We start from the raw sequence: 19,472 nt of genomic DNA, 5'->3' as shown, positions 1-19,472 counted from the left end.
CGTGTTCAGGGATACTAAGAATGCACAGACTATGAAGACTACCAAACAAACCTAGAAACAAGATCAATGGTCTGCTTCTATGTGTAAATTATGGACAATCAGAGCTCAAACCTGCATCTCTCGAATCATCAGAGCCCAAACCTACATCTCTCGAATCATTCCAGACATTTTCATGAGTATGAGAAGTCAGAGGAGAAGCACATTTACAATTTAAGACACATTCTAAATGAAAGACGGTACCACATGTAGGTACATTAGGGCACCCCCACCTCTCCAGCTCTGCAATCTTCTTGTCCTTGTCGGTCTTCTCTGTCTCCACCTCCCTCAGGATGTCCAGCAGTCTCTCCACCTCCGCCTGGGCCTTGCCTGACTCCTCCTTGTAGAAGGACAGCTCCTTCTCCAGCTGCTTCACCCGCTCCCCGTACTCTGGTGCCCCCCGGGACCCCCCCTGCTGCTCCACCTCATGGGCCTTCTGCTGTCACACACACACACATATACACACATACAAACACACAGACACACACACACACACAGTTGTAGTCCTTGACTGTGTTGTGAGCTGTGAGAGTACAGGAGCACCATCACGGTTGCCGGCTCATTACGTTTAACAGACCTTTTATTCATCCCGTTAACAGCCCTCTGAGACTACCAGACTGCTGCAAGTAGTGCATGTGTCTGAGCGCATTGATGATACCAACACAAACTATCTTATCTCTGCACCCCTGTTGTGCTCATTTTAAATTACAGTATTTTACAGTTTGTCAGTGAATCACTGGAAAAAGTGAACGTATAACGGCAGCCCTGTATTCCCAGTGTCAACAGAGTAGATCAACACTTCATCTTCTTACCATCACCTCAGAAGTCAAAAACCCATTTTGAACATTTCAACATCATTTCAACACATCATCTATAAGGATCTAGGGCAACATGACGCAGCAAGAGAGGCGGAGGTTCAACACCACACTAGCCTCACCCACCACCACACTGACCACACCCACCACCACATTGACCACACCCACCACCACAGGGACCTCACCTACAACATGACACACTGACCACTCACACAAGCGTGGCACAGTGACCACACACACACACTCACTCAAGCGTGGCACAGTGACCACACACACTCACACTCAAGCGTGGCACAGTGACCACACACACACACACACTCACTCAAGCGTGGCACAGTGACCACACACACTCACACTCAAGCGTGGCACAGTGACCACACACACACACTCACTCAAGCGTGGCACAGTGACCGGACAGCATGCAGTGTAGAGCCCCACCCATGCAGGACCCTGACAGGAGGACATTCTAAATGCCTCCTGTTCTCAGGTCGGACCGTTTCACCACGTCAACACAAAGCTACATATCAGAAGCATGAGGAACAAGGTCATGGTCACACATCTGATGGCTGAGGATATATACGTATCCTGTAAGATACTCATGCTACAGATAACACAGACGATCTACTCTTCTATAGACAATACTATACTGTATATAAATGCAAAGACTATTCTGATTAAGAACTCTTCTTCCCCCAAAAGCTTTGGGATTTCTCTATCACAAGGAGCTAAGCAGCTAAAATTTTCTAAAACTCATTCTTCTGTAACCACAACAAAAGTACACATACTGTAGCCTCATCCGTCAGTGACATGGCCAGCACTGTCTGTCGGGAGAATTTAATAAGATGACATTCACTCCAAACATTCCTAATTAACATCACAAGCTACAACTCATGCTGAATAATGGCTAATGTTAATGCTATAGCTATAGCTCAAACGGATTTTCCTTGATAAAGAAAAGCTAACGGCAACGATGCTAGTGCTAACCATGTCTTATCTTATAAAAATGCTAACGCTAATGATGCTAATGCTAACCATGTCCATGTGTGCTGAGCAGGTCTAACAGGGGCCAGCAGAGTGCCAAGACCAGCATGCATGTAGGTGTCAGAGCGTGGGCTCGTGAGAACCACACTATCACGTTACAAACACTCCAGGAGTCAGACACGATCCTCATGCTTTAACACGACCACAGACAGCTGGGGAGGAACACTTACAGGGTTGTTCATCTGACTGAAAAGCTGCTCAGCTTGCTACATAGCAAAGGTTTGGGGGGAGAGGGGAAAAGAAGGGAGGGATGGAGGGATGGGGGGATGGAGGGAGCAGACCCAAGGGAAGGATTGTTAGCATGTACTGTAGCGTTAGTGGGATCAGGACAGAAGTAGATGTGTTACATGGTACATGTTAAAGGAAGGTCAGACAGCAGACAGGTTGATATGTTCCTTAGGGGACTGCTGGGGCAGGAGGGGGACGGGGGCAGGAGCGGTATCAGGGGGAGACCGGGGGGGGGATGACCTCTTGGAATGTAACTCCCCCGGGGCAGAGACGGTATGACAGGAGACAGGACCACCTATATCTCCTCAGCGCACACGTCATGAACGCAGATATTAAGTTTTATACTTTCATACTTTTCTTCAATTCTTTCTTCACATTCTGTTAATTTCATTACAGCATGTTAAGCATGGTAAGTATTAGGAACAATTACTATATTGTTTTGGTTTTTCACAATATTATAACAACAATTGTCCTCTAAACAGCATAAAACAGAACAGCACATTGGGTGAAGATGGGGTGCTAGTTATGATCAAGAAAACAAGGATTCAGTCCTTGTCTTTGAGAGACTTTAGTTCACAGCCCATCATTTACAGTAAATAAATCACAGATGCAACCAAACGTGGTATCATTTGGCATTGAGTAGTTACCAAAAGATTCTAATTACTTATTCTTTTGAGAGCAGCCGACAGTATTTTTCAAATGAGGCTGTAAGATAAAGTCTTAATATCTGCCATGAAGGACATGACTCATGCACTCAAACCAAGTTCAGCAGCATGCAGGGATTAAAGGGTCGAAACGCAAAACATCCAGGAAATTAACTTTACCAGTCAGTCAAATGAACCTAGAAATCAACAGGTCGATAAGATCATTTCTTTCAGAACTTTCCTTCTATGTCATAGCAGAAACAACACTGGTAAATTGTTAAAATTCAGTTACTGTAAACTTCTAATTTGAAACCACCACAATCTCCAGACAACGTCTTCCTCAGTCGACTTCCTCAGTTGTCTTCCTCAGTCGTCCTCTAACCTCAAGATCCACTTGCTTCAGTCTACATGTAGTGTTCTGTAGTGTACAGTCTACCTGCAGTGTTCTGTAGTCTACCTGCAGTGTTCTGTAGTCTACCTGCAGTGTTCTGGAGGGGCGTAGCTGAGGACACACCCACCTTCTGCAGCTGTGTCTCCAGCTTGCTGCACTCCTCCTTCTTCTGCTCGATGGCGATCTCCAGGGTCTTCAGCTTGGAGTCCTTCTTCAGCCCAGAGGAGGCCAGTGACGATGCATGCTCCTTCAGGTCTATCAGGCTGGACTGGAGCACACACACACACACACACACATGGTGAGCTCCTTCAGGTCTATCAGGCTGGACTGGAGCACACACACACACACACACACACACACACACACACACACACACACACACACACACACACACACACACACACACACACACACACATGGTGAGCTCCTTCAGGTCTATCAGGCTGGACTGGAGCACACACACACACACACACACATGGTGAGCTCCTTCAGGTCTATCAGGCTGGACTGGAGCACACACACACACACACACACACATGGTGAGCTCCTTCAGGTCTATCAGGCTGGACTGGAGCACACACACACACACACACGCACACACACACACACACATGGTGAGCTCCTTCAGGTCTATCAGGCTGGACTGGAGCACACACACACACACACACACACACACACATGGTGAGCTCCTTCAGGTCTATCAGGCTGGACTGGAGCACACACACACACACACACACACACACACACACACACACATGGTGAGCTCCTTCAGGTCTATCAGGCTGGACTGGAGCACACACACACACACACACACACACACACATGGTGAGCTCCTTCAGGTCTATCAGGCTGGACTGGAGCACACACACACACACACACACACATGGTGAGCTCCTTCAGGTCTATCAGGCTGGACTGGAGCACACACACACACACACACACATGGTGAGCTCCTTCAGGTCTATCAGGCTGGACTGGAGCACACACACACACACACACACATGGTGAGCTCCTTCAGGTCTATCAGGCTGGACTGGAGCACACACACACACACACACACACACACACACACACACACACACACATGGTGAGCTCCTTCAGGTCTATCAGGCTGGACTGGAGCACACACACACACACACACACACACACACACACACACACACACACACACACACACACACACATGGTGAGCTCCTTCAGGTCTATCAGGCTGGACTGGAGCACACACACACACACACACACACATGGTGAGCTCCTTCAGGTCTATCAGGCTGGACTGGAGCACACACACACACAAACACACACACATGGTGAGCAGCATCAGACATACCAAGCAAACACACACAAAACTGACATGCATACACCCTTTAGATGTTGAGGACGGCTAAAATACACACACACACACACTCACTCACTCACACACTCACTCACACGACTGACCTCCTTCTCTGTTAACTCCACCTGCAAACTGTTGACTTTTTCCTTGAGGTCCTTGTTTTCCTTCTTGTAGGACTCCACTTCATCCAGCCTCTCCCTGTCCTCCCTCTCTCTCTGGTCCTTCAGCCGCTCGATGATCCTCTCCTGACACACACACAAACACGCACACATGCAAGCACACACACACACAAACACGCACACATGCAAGCACACACACACACAAACAAATGCATTAACACCATTGCTCACCATCCCTGGTAGCTGAGGTAACTTTGTGATGTTAGCAGTACATACAGACCGTTCCTTGACTCAGACCACCAAAACACTGTTCAAGCTCTGCACTTCTGATCCTTGATCTTCTCTAGATGCACTATTTATATTTTGCTTTGGATGAAAGTATTGGCTAAATGACTCAACAATCAAAAGTAACTGTAGCACCAGGGGCGGAGCCAGATGTTGTCAACAATCAGGGCTTAGCCCCAACCTAGGACCTGTTTTTATATGGAGCTTAAATAAAGACTTCCACAGTTGATGCGAGTGCGCTAGACACATTTAATTGCATTAATTTGAGCATAAAATAATGTAATATAAACATTACGTTGGACCCATATTGTTATTCTGTGCAGTTATACGTCAATTTGTACGTTCGTAACCTTATTCCGACCAATTATTAATCTGTTAACATTAACGACTTGCAAGTAAGCTGATAATCAGATGATTGAGTACATTATAATGTAGCAACAAAAAAAATACTAGCTAGCCTAGCTAATGTTACTGCTCAAATCCGTTCGATAGCTAGCTAGTGATAGCTAGCTACTTTTACTGTGTGAGTTAATAAGCCTTATCTTTAATTGTCGATGTAGCTCGAAAACATAGGCTACAACCCCTTTTCCCTCCTGCTTGAAGGGCAGCAACATTCAAATCCTATGTAAGTCGTTAATTGTCATTTAGGGAAGATCACCTAAACTCAAGGATCATTGTAAGAAATGGCATTTTGTATGATTTACGTAACTGCTATCTACCGGAAGTTGTTGACCTGTCTTGTGCAATATGCGGAAGTGATGCGTGCAATAGTGAATTAATTCATAATTCATAATTGAAAATTTCAATGTCAATTTTTTGAAACTTTTGGGGCAAATATTTTTTCAACCTTTCCAAACTTTTTTGAGGAAACAAATTATTTATTTTTTCAACCTTTTGAAACTTTATTTTCAAAACTTGAAAGGAGAGGAAAGAGGAGAACATCGAAGCCGAAAAGTTTTGAAAAAAGTTTTTCATAGGTTTAAAAATAAAATCCCCAAAAGGGTAGATAAATTGAAAAAGTATTTTCCCCAAAATAATTTGAAAAATAAGTACTCTATTGTACTCTGCTATGCTTTACTCTACTTAGTTTTAGGGCAAAATACTTTTTCAACCTTTCAAAACTCTTTGCGGAAAATTAACAACCTTTCAAAACTTGTGAAAGTGAAAGGAGAGGGTAGAGGAGAACATAGACGCCTACAACCAAGAAGAGTAAAGCAGAGACAAGAAATTATTAATCTTGCCACCAAATACAGATTAAAACTAAAGTAACAAGCCTGGCTTGTGTAAGCTTCAGATTCAGGGCTTTTGAGAAAACATTCGGCAACTCGCTCATGTTTAGCACAACTCCTGTCCTAATGCTGCTGTATTGTAAGTTCAGCAGTGCATCCTCTGGTGCTCTGAGAGCTGCAGGTGTGGGGAGCACCTTCTCAGACAGAGCCTCCTCCAGGGTGGCCAGGGCCGTGTCCGTGTTGCTGGAGTCCGTCTGCAGGGACTTGACCCGGTCCTTCAGACTGCACAACTGCTTGTCCTTGTCCCTCAGCTGCTCCTGCAAGTTCTCAATCTGGGGGGCAGAGGTCAGGACCAGGGACGGAGGTCAGGACAAGCATGGTGGTTTGGGAGGGGGGTAGTCAGGGACATACACCGTGAGGTCAAAACTGCACATAAACATTAAAACATTTGGCCTTATCAATAGGATTGGTGTCCTTCGCTGTCAATCAGTTTCTGAAACACAACTCATTTCCTGTTCAGGCCTTTCACGGTTTAGAGCCCTGAACACCTGATGCTCAGGAAAGATTTCAACTCCCTCCAAACAGCATGCGACAGAAATATACACATATGAAGGTAAAGATGAGGAAGTTCAGATAAAAAAATAGGAGTGTAAAGATGGAGAGAAATAGAGAGAAAGAGAACCGGGGAGAGAGAGAACCGGGGAGATCGAGAGAGAGTGAGAGAGGGGGGGGGCAGAGGGGGAGGGAGAGTAGAGGACAGGGTGATGAAGAGCATGTATATGTTTATAATAGGGGTGGAACGGTACATGTATTCCTACCGAACCGTACGGTACGGGCGTCACGGTTCGGTACGTGAAATTGCACGGAGAATACACGGTATAAAAATTAATAAAACTTGCGTGCAAATTAATTAATGTAATGCGGAACTACTGTAAGATATTCGTGTTCTTTAAGGACAATCTGTAGCCCCGCCTTAGCTCTGAAACTGATTGGCGCCGCCACCTGTGTAGCTGAGCTGTGCCTGAGCGAGTCAGAGATAGCTAGCAGCAGCAGCAACACTAAAGACATAGCCTATGCAACGCTAGTGCTAAATATGAATGTTCGTAGTGTAAGTATAGCGAAAAATAGCCTAAACTTTCCTAGACTTTTAGCTGCGCTACTAATGCTGAGGGCTCGCTGATATTGCTGTCTTACTAGAACGTGCATTTAGTCTAGCAGACGCTTTTATCCGGAGCGTAGTATCTATGAGTTGTTGCTAACGTGTGCTGATGTTGTACACACCCAATAAATTCCTAATTTCCAGGCCTCTCTAGTTTCTACTCTGCCACGACCTTCTGTAGCTTCTCAGCTAGGTGAGTGCTTGTGTGCTGCTCATACAGGGGCTGTGTCTGTAGAACTGACGCTTTCATTTCCCACTCAGTCAATAAAATGAGCAGTCACCGTGAGGTAGCTTTCGGTAGCACGAGAAGTCCAACCATCAGTCGTTAGTGAAACGGAGGGTGCAGCTGACAACTCGCGCTCCATCAACGTCTGTGTTTTGTTGTATATATAAGGGACCAGGGCCGGCGTTGCTGCTACTGTATCCCTGCCTGTGTTTGCGCTGTTGCTTAGCTAGTAGCCTGTCGTGGTGTAGGAGGACTGATCGACAAGCGCATCATATATCTAGCTAAGACTTGCATGTACAGTAGTTATTCTGGAGCCCTGCTTCTGCATTTTTGTTTTGCTTTTCCCCCCATTGTACCGAACTCGTACCGAACCGTGATGTCTGAACCGCGGTACGAACCGAACCGTGACTTCAGTGTACCGTTCCACCCCTAGTTTATAACCTACACTACAGCAAGGGAACCACAGTCCGATCGCCTCAAACTTTATGGAGGGCGTTTCTGAACACATCCAAGATAAAGAACTGTTGATGTGAACACGTCAGATTGGGAGGGACGTTCACCTTCTTCTGCAGGACGTTGATCTTCCTCTCCTTGACCTCCAGCATGTCCTTCATGTCCCGGATCTCCCCTGCCAGGGAGCCCTTCTCCTCCGTCAGCTCCTGCAGCTGCTTGCTCTTCTTGTTCAGGAACGACTCCTTCTCCTCCAGACGCAGACGCAGGGCGTCCACCTGAGGGACACACACACACACCACAGACAGACCACACACACACCACAGACAGACCACACACACACCACAGATAGACCACACACACACCACAGAGACACACAAACACCACAGACACACACACACATCACATAGCTTTTCACAATGTATGCTTCATGTTTTGGATACCAGCAATGTTATCTGGTTGTTTATGATCATTGACCTATGCACTTTTGTAAAGCTCTCTCTTGTAAGTCACTTTGGATAAAAGTGTCTGCTAAATGAGTAAATGTAAATAGAAACACACATGTGCACAAACACATGAATAAAAGAGCAAGGTTTGAAGAGAGAGGTGGAGACAGAACACTTGTGTCTTTAGATGTTCCTTGGTTGTTTATATTGACCCGCTCCATGTTCTGTCCATACGAGGCCTGCTGACTTGGGATGATGTCACATCTGTTAGTACCAGACACCTTCCACCCACACATCTGGGTCTGGTTGTGTATAGGTGTATCTGTCCTGCGTGTGTGTGTATCTGTCCTGTGTGTGTGTATCTGTCCTGTGTGTGTATCTGTCCTGTGTGTGTGTGTATCTGTCCTGTGTGTGTGTATCTGTCCTGTGTGTGCATGCGTGTGTGTGAGTCTACCTCTGTCTGCAGGATGGCAGCTCGCTGCTCCTTGGCAGTGAGCGACTCCTTCAGCACCTCGATGTGCTGCTTGCAGTCTGAGTTCTGGTTGTTCAGCGTCTCCAGCTTGGTCTGCAGAGCCAGCAGCTCGGACTCCTTCTTAGACAGCTCCTGCTTCAACTGGTCGATCTGTCACACACACACACACTGTCAACTTCACACCACAGTACTGTGTTTGTGTGTGAGTGATAGGCAAGCCTATTACTGTGTGGGGGTGTTCCTGCACAGTGACACTGGACCAACAGTGTCAACACGGTCAACAGGACAGAAATATCAACATGAGACACTGTGATAAGTTTTAAACCAAAACTAGGGGGCGCATCATCAATTCAAAATATTTGTATAGCCCTTTTTCAAGCAATGTCACAGAGGGCTTCACATACGCACATACATTCATAAAACTGCCCCTCAACAACCCTAACCCTCAAGGAAGACAAGGAAAAACTCCCAGAAAAACTCTGAGAAAAAATGGAAGAAACCTTGGGAGGAGTGATTCAGTGAGGAATCCTCTCCTCCAGAGACGGTTGGTGAAAGAGAGGTGCAGAACACAGGCTAAACATAGTCATGCGTCAAAAAAAGTGCCAATGGGTGTTGAAACACAGACATTCAAAGTTCAACTCAGGTCCAAGTTGGCGAATGTCAGTTTAACTCCAGCCACAGGGCTGGGGGAGAGTGACTGGAGCAGCATCACACATCACAGGACAGCCAGCAGGATGGATGGACAGGAAGGGACCAGGATGACCAGGTCATCAACGTGTGTGTGGTTGTGATTGGTTGATCCTTGGACTAACAGCCTCTGTGGGGGTTATGTGAGGGAGAGTTGCTTGTGGCCCAGAGTAAGTCCTGTCTTTCCTCTCATTAAAGATGCACTCAAGACTGGCTCCCCTGTACGCTTCATACATTATCCAGCACCCTGATCTATGATTGATGAAAAGGCTTCTAAATATAAGACAGCCAAACTGGTGTTGAGTGGACGTAAACAGACAAATCTGCCGTGAGGATAACCAGGCAGACGAGACATCTCACACCTGGACTCACAGAAGATCACAGACCAGACAGACGAGCTAGACATGCTAACCGGGCCTAGCCAGGTAACTGTGTTAGCAAGCACTGTGGCAGAGCCAATCAGAGACGGCTGAAGTTGAGCGGAGCCGGATCAACCAATTACAATCACACACACAGTGAGGATGCGTTCCCTGGTTATGTACATGCTTAACACAGTTTCTAATCATGATATTTCTGTGCTGTAATTGTAGTCGGTGAATCGAAAGGCCAGAGACGCTTGGTGTTCGTCCCTGGCTTGGGAACCACAATTCACCTTAGGTTAGATTCTCAGGGAGATAATTGACTCGTTAATATCTGACTCCAATTTTAAGACACGTGCACAAGTGCGTTACCTGTAACCTCGAGCGCTAAACAGTTAATGACATGAAACTCTGACGTAGGTAAAAATCGTCTGCTTGATCAGAGCACCGACCCTAAAGTATGCGTGTTCACTAAACAGTCGTTTATCTCTACTATAATATAGATTTAACCATAGTCGACCTAGTAGGATCACTCAGAGGCCCCGGTAAATTCCTTCGGAGCGTGGAGATCCACTGTAAGTGACTCAGAGGCCTTAAGTTAAAACCTACTCAAAAGTCTATGTTTATAATCAGTTAGCCGCATCAACCATACAAGATCTAAGTTTTCACCGCCGTAGCCTGATAGATACGTTTCAAAGAGAACAAGTAACGTCAAAATGCACAATAATAGTTTATTATCTAAATAGCAAGATAATCAATACAATGATAATGAAATATCATCAAATACAAAACATACCTTCAGAGCAATGGTTAACAAAGGTATGTCACAATGAAGACTAGGCGCCTAACGCACCGGAGCTGTATCGTAAACCAAACTCGAAGTGTTTGGTAAAACTTCTTCCTATATACACCCAAACCTGACTAAAATGGGGACACCGGTCACATGACTGAAAAGTAGTCTAAACGCATACAAATTCAAATTGGATCATTAATCAAGGCTACAGTAGACCAAGTGGTTCCCTTGCAAGACAGGGGAATATGTTAAACACATGTTGGTCTGCTGTAGGCACAAACTCTGTAAACCCTGTACATGACATGTTACAGTATTCAAATTATTACAAGCATGTAATACATAAAATAAGAAACAAAAGCAAATCAAACATGACATTAAAAGCTGTTTAGAACCTTATTTTCAAGAACACAACTTTTAATGATAATTTCAGTCTTCCTCTTCAACTGTTGAGACCACCTCTCCAGAGGTGTGTCATTAAGGTGTGATTGTCATTTTAGCATTCATGTAAATCAACGACTGTCCCAGACGAGTGTCTGGGTGACCAGTGACAAAGGGGCTGCCAAAACAGCCCTACATTATCTTATATCTTTGCCTTGCAAAATTCTTTGTTTATCAATAAATTATACTCTCTCATGCTAAACGCTGAGCATCAACAAACCAGCATCTCAGATAGCTGTCAGCACAGCACTGCTGAAGCCAGCAGGTCGTTTAGCGCTAAAGCTAGCTCCTTTCAGCCTGACAGTCAGCCCAGTCAAGTCTCTAGACATCAGAGGTGCCAATAATGAGTCTTTTAGCAACGTTTTGGGCTACGTGAATCTGGGCGCCTCTGTCAGTCGGGTGTCATTTTTTCGTGTGTCTGTGTGTCCATGCTCCATGTCTGGATGACTGTGGGAAGTGTGTGTGTGAGTGTGTGATGTGTGTATGTGTACCTTGGTCTTCATGAACTTGGAGTGGTTCTTGTAGATCTCCATCTGTTTTAGTTCTTCCTCCCTGTCCTCGGAGTTCAGAAGACCGCTTGCTTTCAGCATCTGGATCTCGTCCTCCAGATCCCGAATGTTGCGCTCCAAAGACGCAATCTTGGTATCCTACACACACACACACACAAACACACACGGATGATCAGGCCTAGCTCATGATCCAGTATAACAACCCATGTTCAAAAGCACAAGAAATGGGGAGAGAGTAAAAGAGAGTTGATAAAGAGAGAGAACAAAGCTGCTGGATGTAGCTGTGAGCCTGAGAGTGACTGAAATATTCATGGATGAAATCAAAAGCATCTCCCTCAGTCTCTCTCTCTCGTTGTCTCTGAAGATTAATTACCATCTGATAATACTGAGCAGACATCCAGCCAGAGGAGAAACCAGCCAGAGGAGGGAGAGACACGACGAGGAGCAGAGAGACCAGACGTGATGCCCACTAGTCCTCCACACATCGGTACAGAAGCTCTCTGAACTGCTAGCGCTACGCACAGCCTTAACTTTGCAGCTTTTTAAATAAATAATCCAACGTCTTCGAGATTAGCCATGGTCCATCTCCTACTCCTGCAGAGAGTACTGAGCAAACAAGGACCTCTCTCTCTGTTTATATCTCATCCCTCCCTCTCTCTCTCTATCTCTCTCCGTTTATATCTCGTCCCTCCCTCTCTCTCTCTCTCTCTGTCTCTCTTTCTCTGTTTATAATATCTCGTCCCTCCTCTCTCTCTCTCTCTCTGTTTATATCTCCTCCCTCCCCCCCCCCCGTCTCTCTCGCTTCATACCAAGCCCGATATTATATTTCAGAGTGGGGGGGCACATGTCCTGGGACACCCACAGCTAGGGGGGCCTACACCTGCCTCGCCAGACTCTTTACCCACCAGCCCATGAACACCACCTCATGAACACCACCTCAGAAAGCGTTGCTGCTCATCAATACGACAGGAGATGGTACCATACCTCAGCCGGGCCAACACTTTCTTGTCCGTTCGGTGCACCACCTGATCAGAGTCCATCTCACGCTATCTCGGCACCACCTGATCAGAGTCCATCTCACGCTATCTCGGCACCACCTGATCAGAGTCCGCCTCACGCTATCTCGGAAGGCTGGCTCCCTTTCATTTCCCTCTCTGTATCTGCCTGTTATAAACAACCACACCTGTTTCCATGGTAGCAGCAGTCAAGCAGGTTCAGTGCGTTATGTTGTCTCTAGCGGGCGAGGGGGGGGGGGGGGGGCGGGAATTATTCATGCTGCCATCAGCATCGACATGGCCGTGCAGGAGGAAAGGAGGAGAGGAGGAGAGGAGGAGGATGAGAGGAGGAGAGGAGGAGAGGAAGAGGATGAGAGGAAGAGAGGAGGAGGATGAGAGGAAGAGAGGAGGAAAGGAGGAAGACAGCAGGAGACAAGAAGAGGAGCAGGGAGATCCTCCAGAGCAGGGGGGGGGGGGGGGTGTTGCTCTGATCGCTGGGACCCAGTGGTGTGCTGGTCACATGACCGTGCTGAGGGATGCTGGGATACCGCTCGAGCAAGCAGCGCTTCAATCCTGCACGGGCTGTGTGTGTCAGGCCTGGTGTGAGGTCATGATTTATTTTTAGGAAGTGATGTCATGGCTTTGCAGAGGAGATGGGAGGCGGACAGTGAGGCAGTTGTGTGGTTGTACCTGAAGCTGCTGCTACAGCAGAGCGGCTCTACAACGCTGTGTTCCATCTGTCCCGCATCACCATTACACACAGCACTTTCTACAGCTACAGGTGGGCATTCATGTGTGGTGTACATTAATGACAGAGCAACGTAGCAGTTATGGCTTAGCGTTAGAGAGGGGTGATGCTGTTTTGTAAAACATTATCACCAAATATGATGTGTTTTGGTAACATTATTATGTCCTTTTCATTTATGTATTTACCTCTGGAGAGCCCCTCACCCACTCCCCAATGATAGTATGTATTGGCATAACTATCTATACCATCCAGAAGTACACATGATCAGAAAATGACAGCATGTCATTACAAGACACGCTTGATATCATCGCTAATTTAGTCTACAATTTCTGTGAAAGGGCCAATGACAAACTAAAACAACTTAACAAAACAACATCAGAAGTCCCATCTTCATCTTCATGGTCGATTACATCATCACTAGCTAGCTGGCTGACGTTGATCATCTGGTCGAATCACATTCATGCACCGCAAGCAGAAAACTCAAATTGCAATCCTGTATCGCCTGAAATGACGTTTTTGCTCAAACTTGCCAAATCGTGCTGTTAATGCAGGCTGAGAGCATGTAGCCTAAAGAACGTTCCAGAACCCTACCACACCTGCTGAGAGTATGTAGCCTAGAGAACATTCCAGAACCCTACCACACCTGCTGAGAGCATGTAGCCTAGAGAACGTTCCAGAACCCTACCACACCTGCTGTGAGAATGTAGCCTAGAGAACGTTCCAGAACCCTACCACACCTGCTGAGAGCATGTAGCCTAGAGAACATTCCATAACCTTACCACACCTGCTGAGAGCATGTAGCCTAGAGAACGTTCCAGAACCCTACCACACCTGCTGAGAGCATGTAGCCTAGAGAACGTTCCAGAACCCTACCACACCTGTCCTGGCTGCTGGGCCAGAAGCAACAACATAACCAGTAAGAGTAACCAGTAAGACTGGAGCAAAGGATCAAAGGAACACCTGAAGGTGACACGACATAACAACCATATACGTATGTCCTCATACCATGTTAGGATAAAACAGCATGTATATATGCTGCATGTATGTATGACATGCTTGATATCATCGCTAATTGATGTATATATACTACATGTATATATACTGCATAACAGGAGTTTATCTGGGTCACTGGTTACTGCGAAACACAATCAGAAATACTACTGTATGTAATAGGTTAGGGTTAGTAGTATCTTCCATCTGAGTTAACAGTATTTATACACTGTAGTACATATGCTGTTGTACAAAATAGTGTTATATAAAATAGTTTAATGTTAGTGTGTAAAAAAATTTTTTTATGGTTTAACTAAATGTGAGTGATGTTGCTCTGCCTCTAACCTTCATCTCTCTGATGTCATTGCTGTGCCTCTAACCTTCATCTCTATGATGTCATATTGCTGTGTCTCTCACCTTCATCTCTATGATGTCATATTGCTGTGCCTCTCACCTTCATCTCTATGATGGTCTGCAGAGCCTTGGTCTTCCCTGGGTCCTGGTGCAGCTGGTTCCTCCTGTGCAGCTCCTTGGAGAACCCACAACAGCTCAAGTCACACGGGGGGCAACAAACCAACCTGCAGAGCTGTGGTCTCACCCAGTCACTTGAGAACAGGAAGCCAGTGTTCAAGTGTTTGGCGGATGTCAGGATGTTGGTTCAGAGCAGCCAGAGAGCCCAGGTGTGAAGGCATGGACACATGCTCCACCCATGTTACCACCCATCCTTCGGTCTCTTTACCCCGATGCCTTCTGGCAGGCGTTACCGCAGCATCCGGTCACGCACACGCAGACCAGACAACAGTTTCTACCCAAGGGCCATCAGGCTTCTGAATGGACAATGATATGGGCATTGATTCACTGCACACTGTCACTTTAAACACTGTCACATTCAGCTACTGGTTGCATTATCAGTCACATCGCACTACTGTACCTCACTGTATTTCGCCATCAGGCTCCTGTATGGTCATTGAAATGGTCACTGATCTGCAATTTTGCACTATTGTACTGTACTCCACCTAGGTTGGAATAGGTTATAGGGTTGTAATAGGTTTTATGTGCATTTAGTGTTAGTATAGTGTATTATTTATTGTTATCTGTATATTTAGGAAGTTTTAGTATTAGGGTTAGTATAGTTCATTTAGAGGCACACCTAGCAGCACACCTGGGGGCACACCTGGCAGCACACCTGGGGGCACACCTGGCGGCACACCTGGAGGCACACCTGGGGGCACACCTGGCGGCACACCTGGAGGCACACCTGGAGGCACACCTGGGGGCACACCTGGGGGCACACCTGGGGGCACACTTGGAGGCACACCTGGCAGCACACCTGGAGGCACACCTGGAGGCACACCTGGAGGCATACCTGGCAGCACACCTGGGGGCACACCTGGAGGCACACTTGGCGGCACACCTGGAGGCACACCTGGAGGCACACCTGGAGGCACACCTGGCAGCACACCTGGGGGCACACCTGGAGGCACACTTGGCGGCACACCTGGAGGCACACCTGGAGGCACACCTGGGGGCACACCTGGGGGCACACCTGGCAGCACACCTGGAGGCAAACCTGGAGGCACACCTGGCAGCACACCTGGAGGCACACCTAGCAGCACACCTGGCAGCACACCTGGAGGCACACCTGGAGGCACACCTGGGGGCACACCTGGAGGCACACCTGGAGGCACACCTGGCATCACACCTGGGGGCACACCTGGGGGCACACCTGGCAGCACACCTGGACGCACACCTGGGGGCACACCTGGCAGCACACCTGGACGCACACCTGGGGGCACACCTGGAGGCACACCTGGCAGCACACCTGGAGGCACACCTGGCAGCACACCTGGAGGCACATCTGGAGGCACACCTGGCAGCACACCTGGAGGCACACCTGGAGGCACACCTGGAGGCACACCTGGGGGCACACCTGGAGGCACACCTGGGGGCACACCTGGAGGCACACCTGGACACCAGAGGGAGGAGACAGGGCCGTACCTCTCGGAGGTGGATGTTCTCCTTCTCCTTCTGGTCCAGGATGACCTCCAGGTGTCCCAGCTGAGCCTCTGCCTCCGCGATGCGTCTCGTCCGCTCCTGCTCCTCCTCTTCCGCCCCCCGGCCCAGCCCTGGGGGCAGGCCCTTGCTCTGCAGCATCTCCAGCAGCTTCTTGATAGACTCATCCCTGGCGCCCAGAGTCTGCTTCTGGGTCTCGATCCTCAGCTCCATCTCCTCCAGGGTCTTCCTCAGCAGGAACAGCTCCTTGGCCTGACGGTCATGTTCCGCCTGCAGCCGGCGGAAGTTGTCCTCGTTGAGCTCGATGGAGGTGAAGTGGTCAGAGCCTAGCCGGCTCTCCTGCTGCAGCAGGTGGTTCAGGTCTCTCTGGGTACGCAACTCATCCTGCAAGGCCTGGATGGTGAGCTGGAGGTGCTGGAGGGGAGGAGGGGAGAAGGGGCAGGAGGGAGGAGGGGCAGGGGGAGAGGGGGCAGGGGGGAGAGAGGGGGCAGAAGGGGGAGGCAGGGGGAGAGGGGGCAGGAGGGGGAGGCAGGGGGAGAGGGGGCAGGAGGGGGAGAGGGGGCCGGGGGGAGGCAGGGGAGAGGAGGGGGAGGCAGGGGGAGGAGGGGGAGAGGAGGGGGAGGCAGGGGGAGAAGGGGCAGGGGGAGAGAGGGCAGGGGGAGGCATAGGGATGTTAGGGTGATTCCAACAGGCAGGGTGAACTGATCACTCCTACTCTGGTGCTATACAACCATCCTACAGACGGGGAACACTACAGAAACCAGAGGAGGTGGGGTACTGAGGAGCTGTTCATGGCTCTGTGGAAGGAGGAGTTTAGGTGTACAGAACACACACACATGTACACAACACACACACGAAGTATGGGAAATACTGAACATGATTAAAAAAGAAACTTACCACACTAGAGCATGTGGAAAAAGCAAAAAAAAAAACATACAAAATTGTTTGGCGCCAAAACAAATAAACAGACGTGAATGTATGTCCTGTCTGCTGAAGCATCCATTGACTGTTTATCTGGTAACTATTTTTGTACAAACAAGCTACAAATGTCTGTCGACCATTTAAAACTCTGGACAGATTTACTCCAACTGTTGGAATTAAATGAAAAGGCCAAGAGGAACAATGCTGTCATAGATGATGGGATGGCTGGGAAGAACTGCCGTGTGTTTGGTAGATCCAAACAGAGAGCACCTGCTGTGACAGCTTCTCCTGCATCAAACAGCAGACTCACCCTCGTTTACAGGCTCTCGTCTCTCCTCCATCTTTGATTTAAGGACTGAGTAGGTGAAAACACATACTTTAGTCAAGTCTAATCAGATGCAGGATTCCTTCTCAGAGAAAGGAAGGTAGCTGTAAAACACATAAGACTCAGGAAGTTTGTCCTGTACAAAATAAATAGTCTCTTTATTCGATCAAATAAGGAGTCTACATATGGAAGAAATACAAACGGGTGTATGATCATGAGGGACTAAGGAAGGAGATCATGTCACTAGATAGCTTGAAGTGGTGGGAAGGTCTGTGTAAAACTTTGACTGAGACCTGTTAGCTCAACACTCAGGATGTCATGATGTCTGCTTGGCTCAGGATGTGGTGTCTGGATAAGGAAAGGTGTCCTTACATGAGTGACTCATTAATAACAAAACCTATTGAAACACTTAAAAAGTGTTTGTTACGACGGGTTAAAAAAAGAATTCTAAAACTGGTTGTTCCCATCCTTGATTGTGATTGGCTATATCGCGTTCCATGCCGTTGTAAAATCCAGCATAACCTCACAGGTTGTCCTCATAGCATTCTTTAACATTCCACATTACTGCGCATCGAATATTTCAAATTGAAAAAGACAGCAAAGGTGTCCATCTGGCTGTTGCGTGGCAACGATTTATGTTGGAACTATACTTCGTAGTAGCGGAAGAATGACGGTTTATTATTAAACTATTTTGTTTCTAATTGTTTTTATTGATGAAACCATATCAAATATTTGTAGTAACAGTTTTAGAAAAGCAATAAGCCCCGCGAGTCTGTGGTTTACGCTGATTTTAGAACAGGTAAGGGCTGATTCTAAAATCAGCGTTAACCACGGACTCGCGGGGCTTATTGCTTAAGTAGAGAGTTTTGGGCACAAACAGAAAAGAGGAGCAAAACGTTTTTTAGGTTGAGGTGTTCATAGGGTGAGGTGTTCATAGGGGGAGGTGTTCATAGGGGGAGGTGTTCATAGGGGGAGGTGTACGCATCGTGCAGTTAGGCCATCAGTGCACAAAAACCGTGAGTACTTTGAGTAGGGTTGGAAGGGGGCAGGACAGGGGGCAGGACAGGGAGCAGGACAGGGAGCAGGACAGGGGCAGGAGAAGGGGCAGGACAGGGAGCAGGACAGGGAGCAGGACAGGGGCAGGACAGGGGCAGGACAGGGGCAGGAGAAGGGGCAGGACAGGGGGCAAGACAGGGGCGGGACAATGGGCAGGACAGGGGCAGGACAGGGAGCAGGACAGGGGCAGGACAGGGGCAGGAGAAGGGGCAGGACAGGGGAGGACAGGGAGCAGGACAGGGGCAGGACAGGGGCAGGAGAAGGGGCAGGACAGGGGCAGGACAGGGGCAGGACAGGGGGCAGGACAGGGGCAGGACAGGGGCAGGACAGGGAGCAGGACAGGGGCAGGACAGGGGCAGGAGAAGGGGCAGGACAGGGGCAGGAGAAGGGGCAGGACAGGGGGCAGGACAGGGGGCAGGACAGGGGCAGGACAGGGGCAGGAGAAGGGGCAGGACAGGGGCAGGACAGGGGCAGGAGAAGGGGCAGGACAGGGGGCAGGACAGGGGCAGGACAGGGGCAGGAGAAGGGGCAGGAGAGGGGCAAGACAGGGGCAGGAGAAGGGGCAGGAGAAAGGGTGGTGTTGTCAGGGGTAGGATTACACGGAGGGGTACGTACACACTTGAGGTGACAGAGTGTGTCAGAAGCAACAGCATCTGTACAGGGTCTGGTGACATCACACACCTCTCTGTAGTGTTGGGCTCATCTGAGGACGTGTGTGTGTTGAGGGAGGGGGGACAACCAGCCAGGTGTCTGAGGACCCT

At 48.2% G+C, this 19,472-nt stretch overlaps 1 protein-coding gene across 1 annotated transcript in view; it reads right to left on the bottom strand.

Moving 5' to 3' along the window:
- The window catches only part of erc2 (ELKS/RAB6-interacting/CAST family member 2), a 43,852-nt gene that overhangs the window by 11,758 nt on the left and 12,622 nt on the right, over positions 1 to 19,472 (bottom strand). The window contains 9 exon segments of the mRNA XM_047025601.1: positions 270 to 469; positions 3,283 to 3,423; positions 4,596 to 4,736; positions 6,319 to 6,456; positions 8,070 to 8,237; positions 8,860 to 9,027; positions 11,646 to 11,801; positions 14,851 to 14,925; positions 16,395 to 16,823. Coding sequence (XP_046881557.1) covers positions 270 to 469; positions 3,283 to 3,423; positions 4,596 to 4,736; positions 6,319 to 6,456; positions 8,070 to 8,237; positions 8,860 to 9,027; positions 11,646 to 11,801; positions 14,851 to 14,925; positions 16,395 to 16,823 — 1,616 coding nt within the window.

The sequence above is a fragment of the Hypomesus transpacificus genome, chromosome 9 (genome assembly GCF_021917145.1).
Source record: "Hypomesus transpacificus isolate Combined female chromosome 9, fHypTra1, whole genome shotgun sequence".
Taxonomy (NCBI): domain Eukaryota; kingdom Metazoa; phylum Chordata; class Actinopteri; order Osmeriformes; family Osmeridae; genus Hypomesus; species Hypomesus transpacificus.
This window is presented reverse-complemented; position numbering and strand designations above follow the sequence as displayed.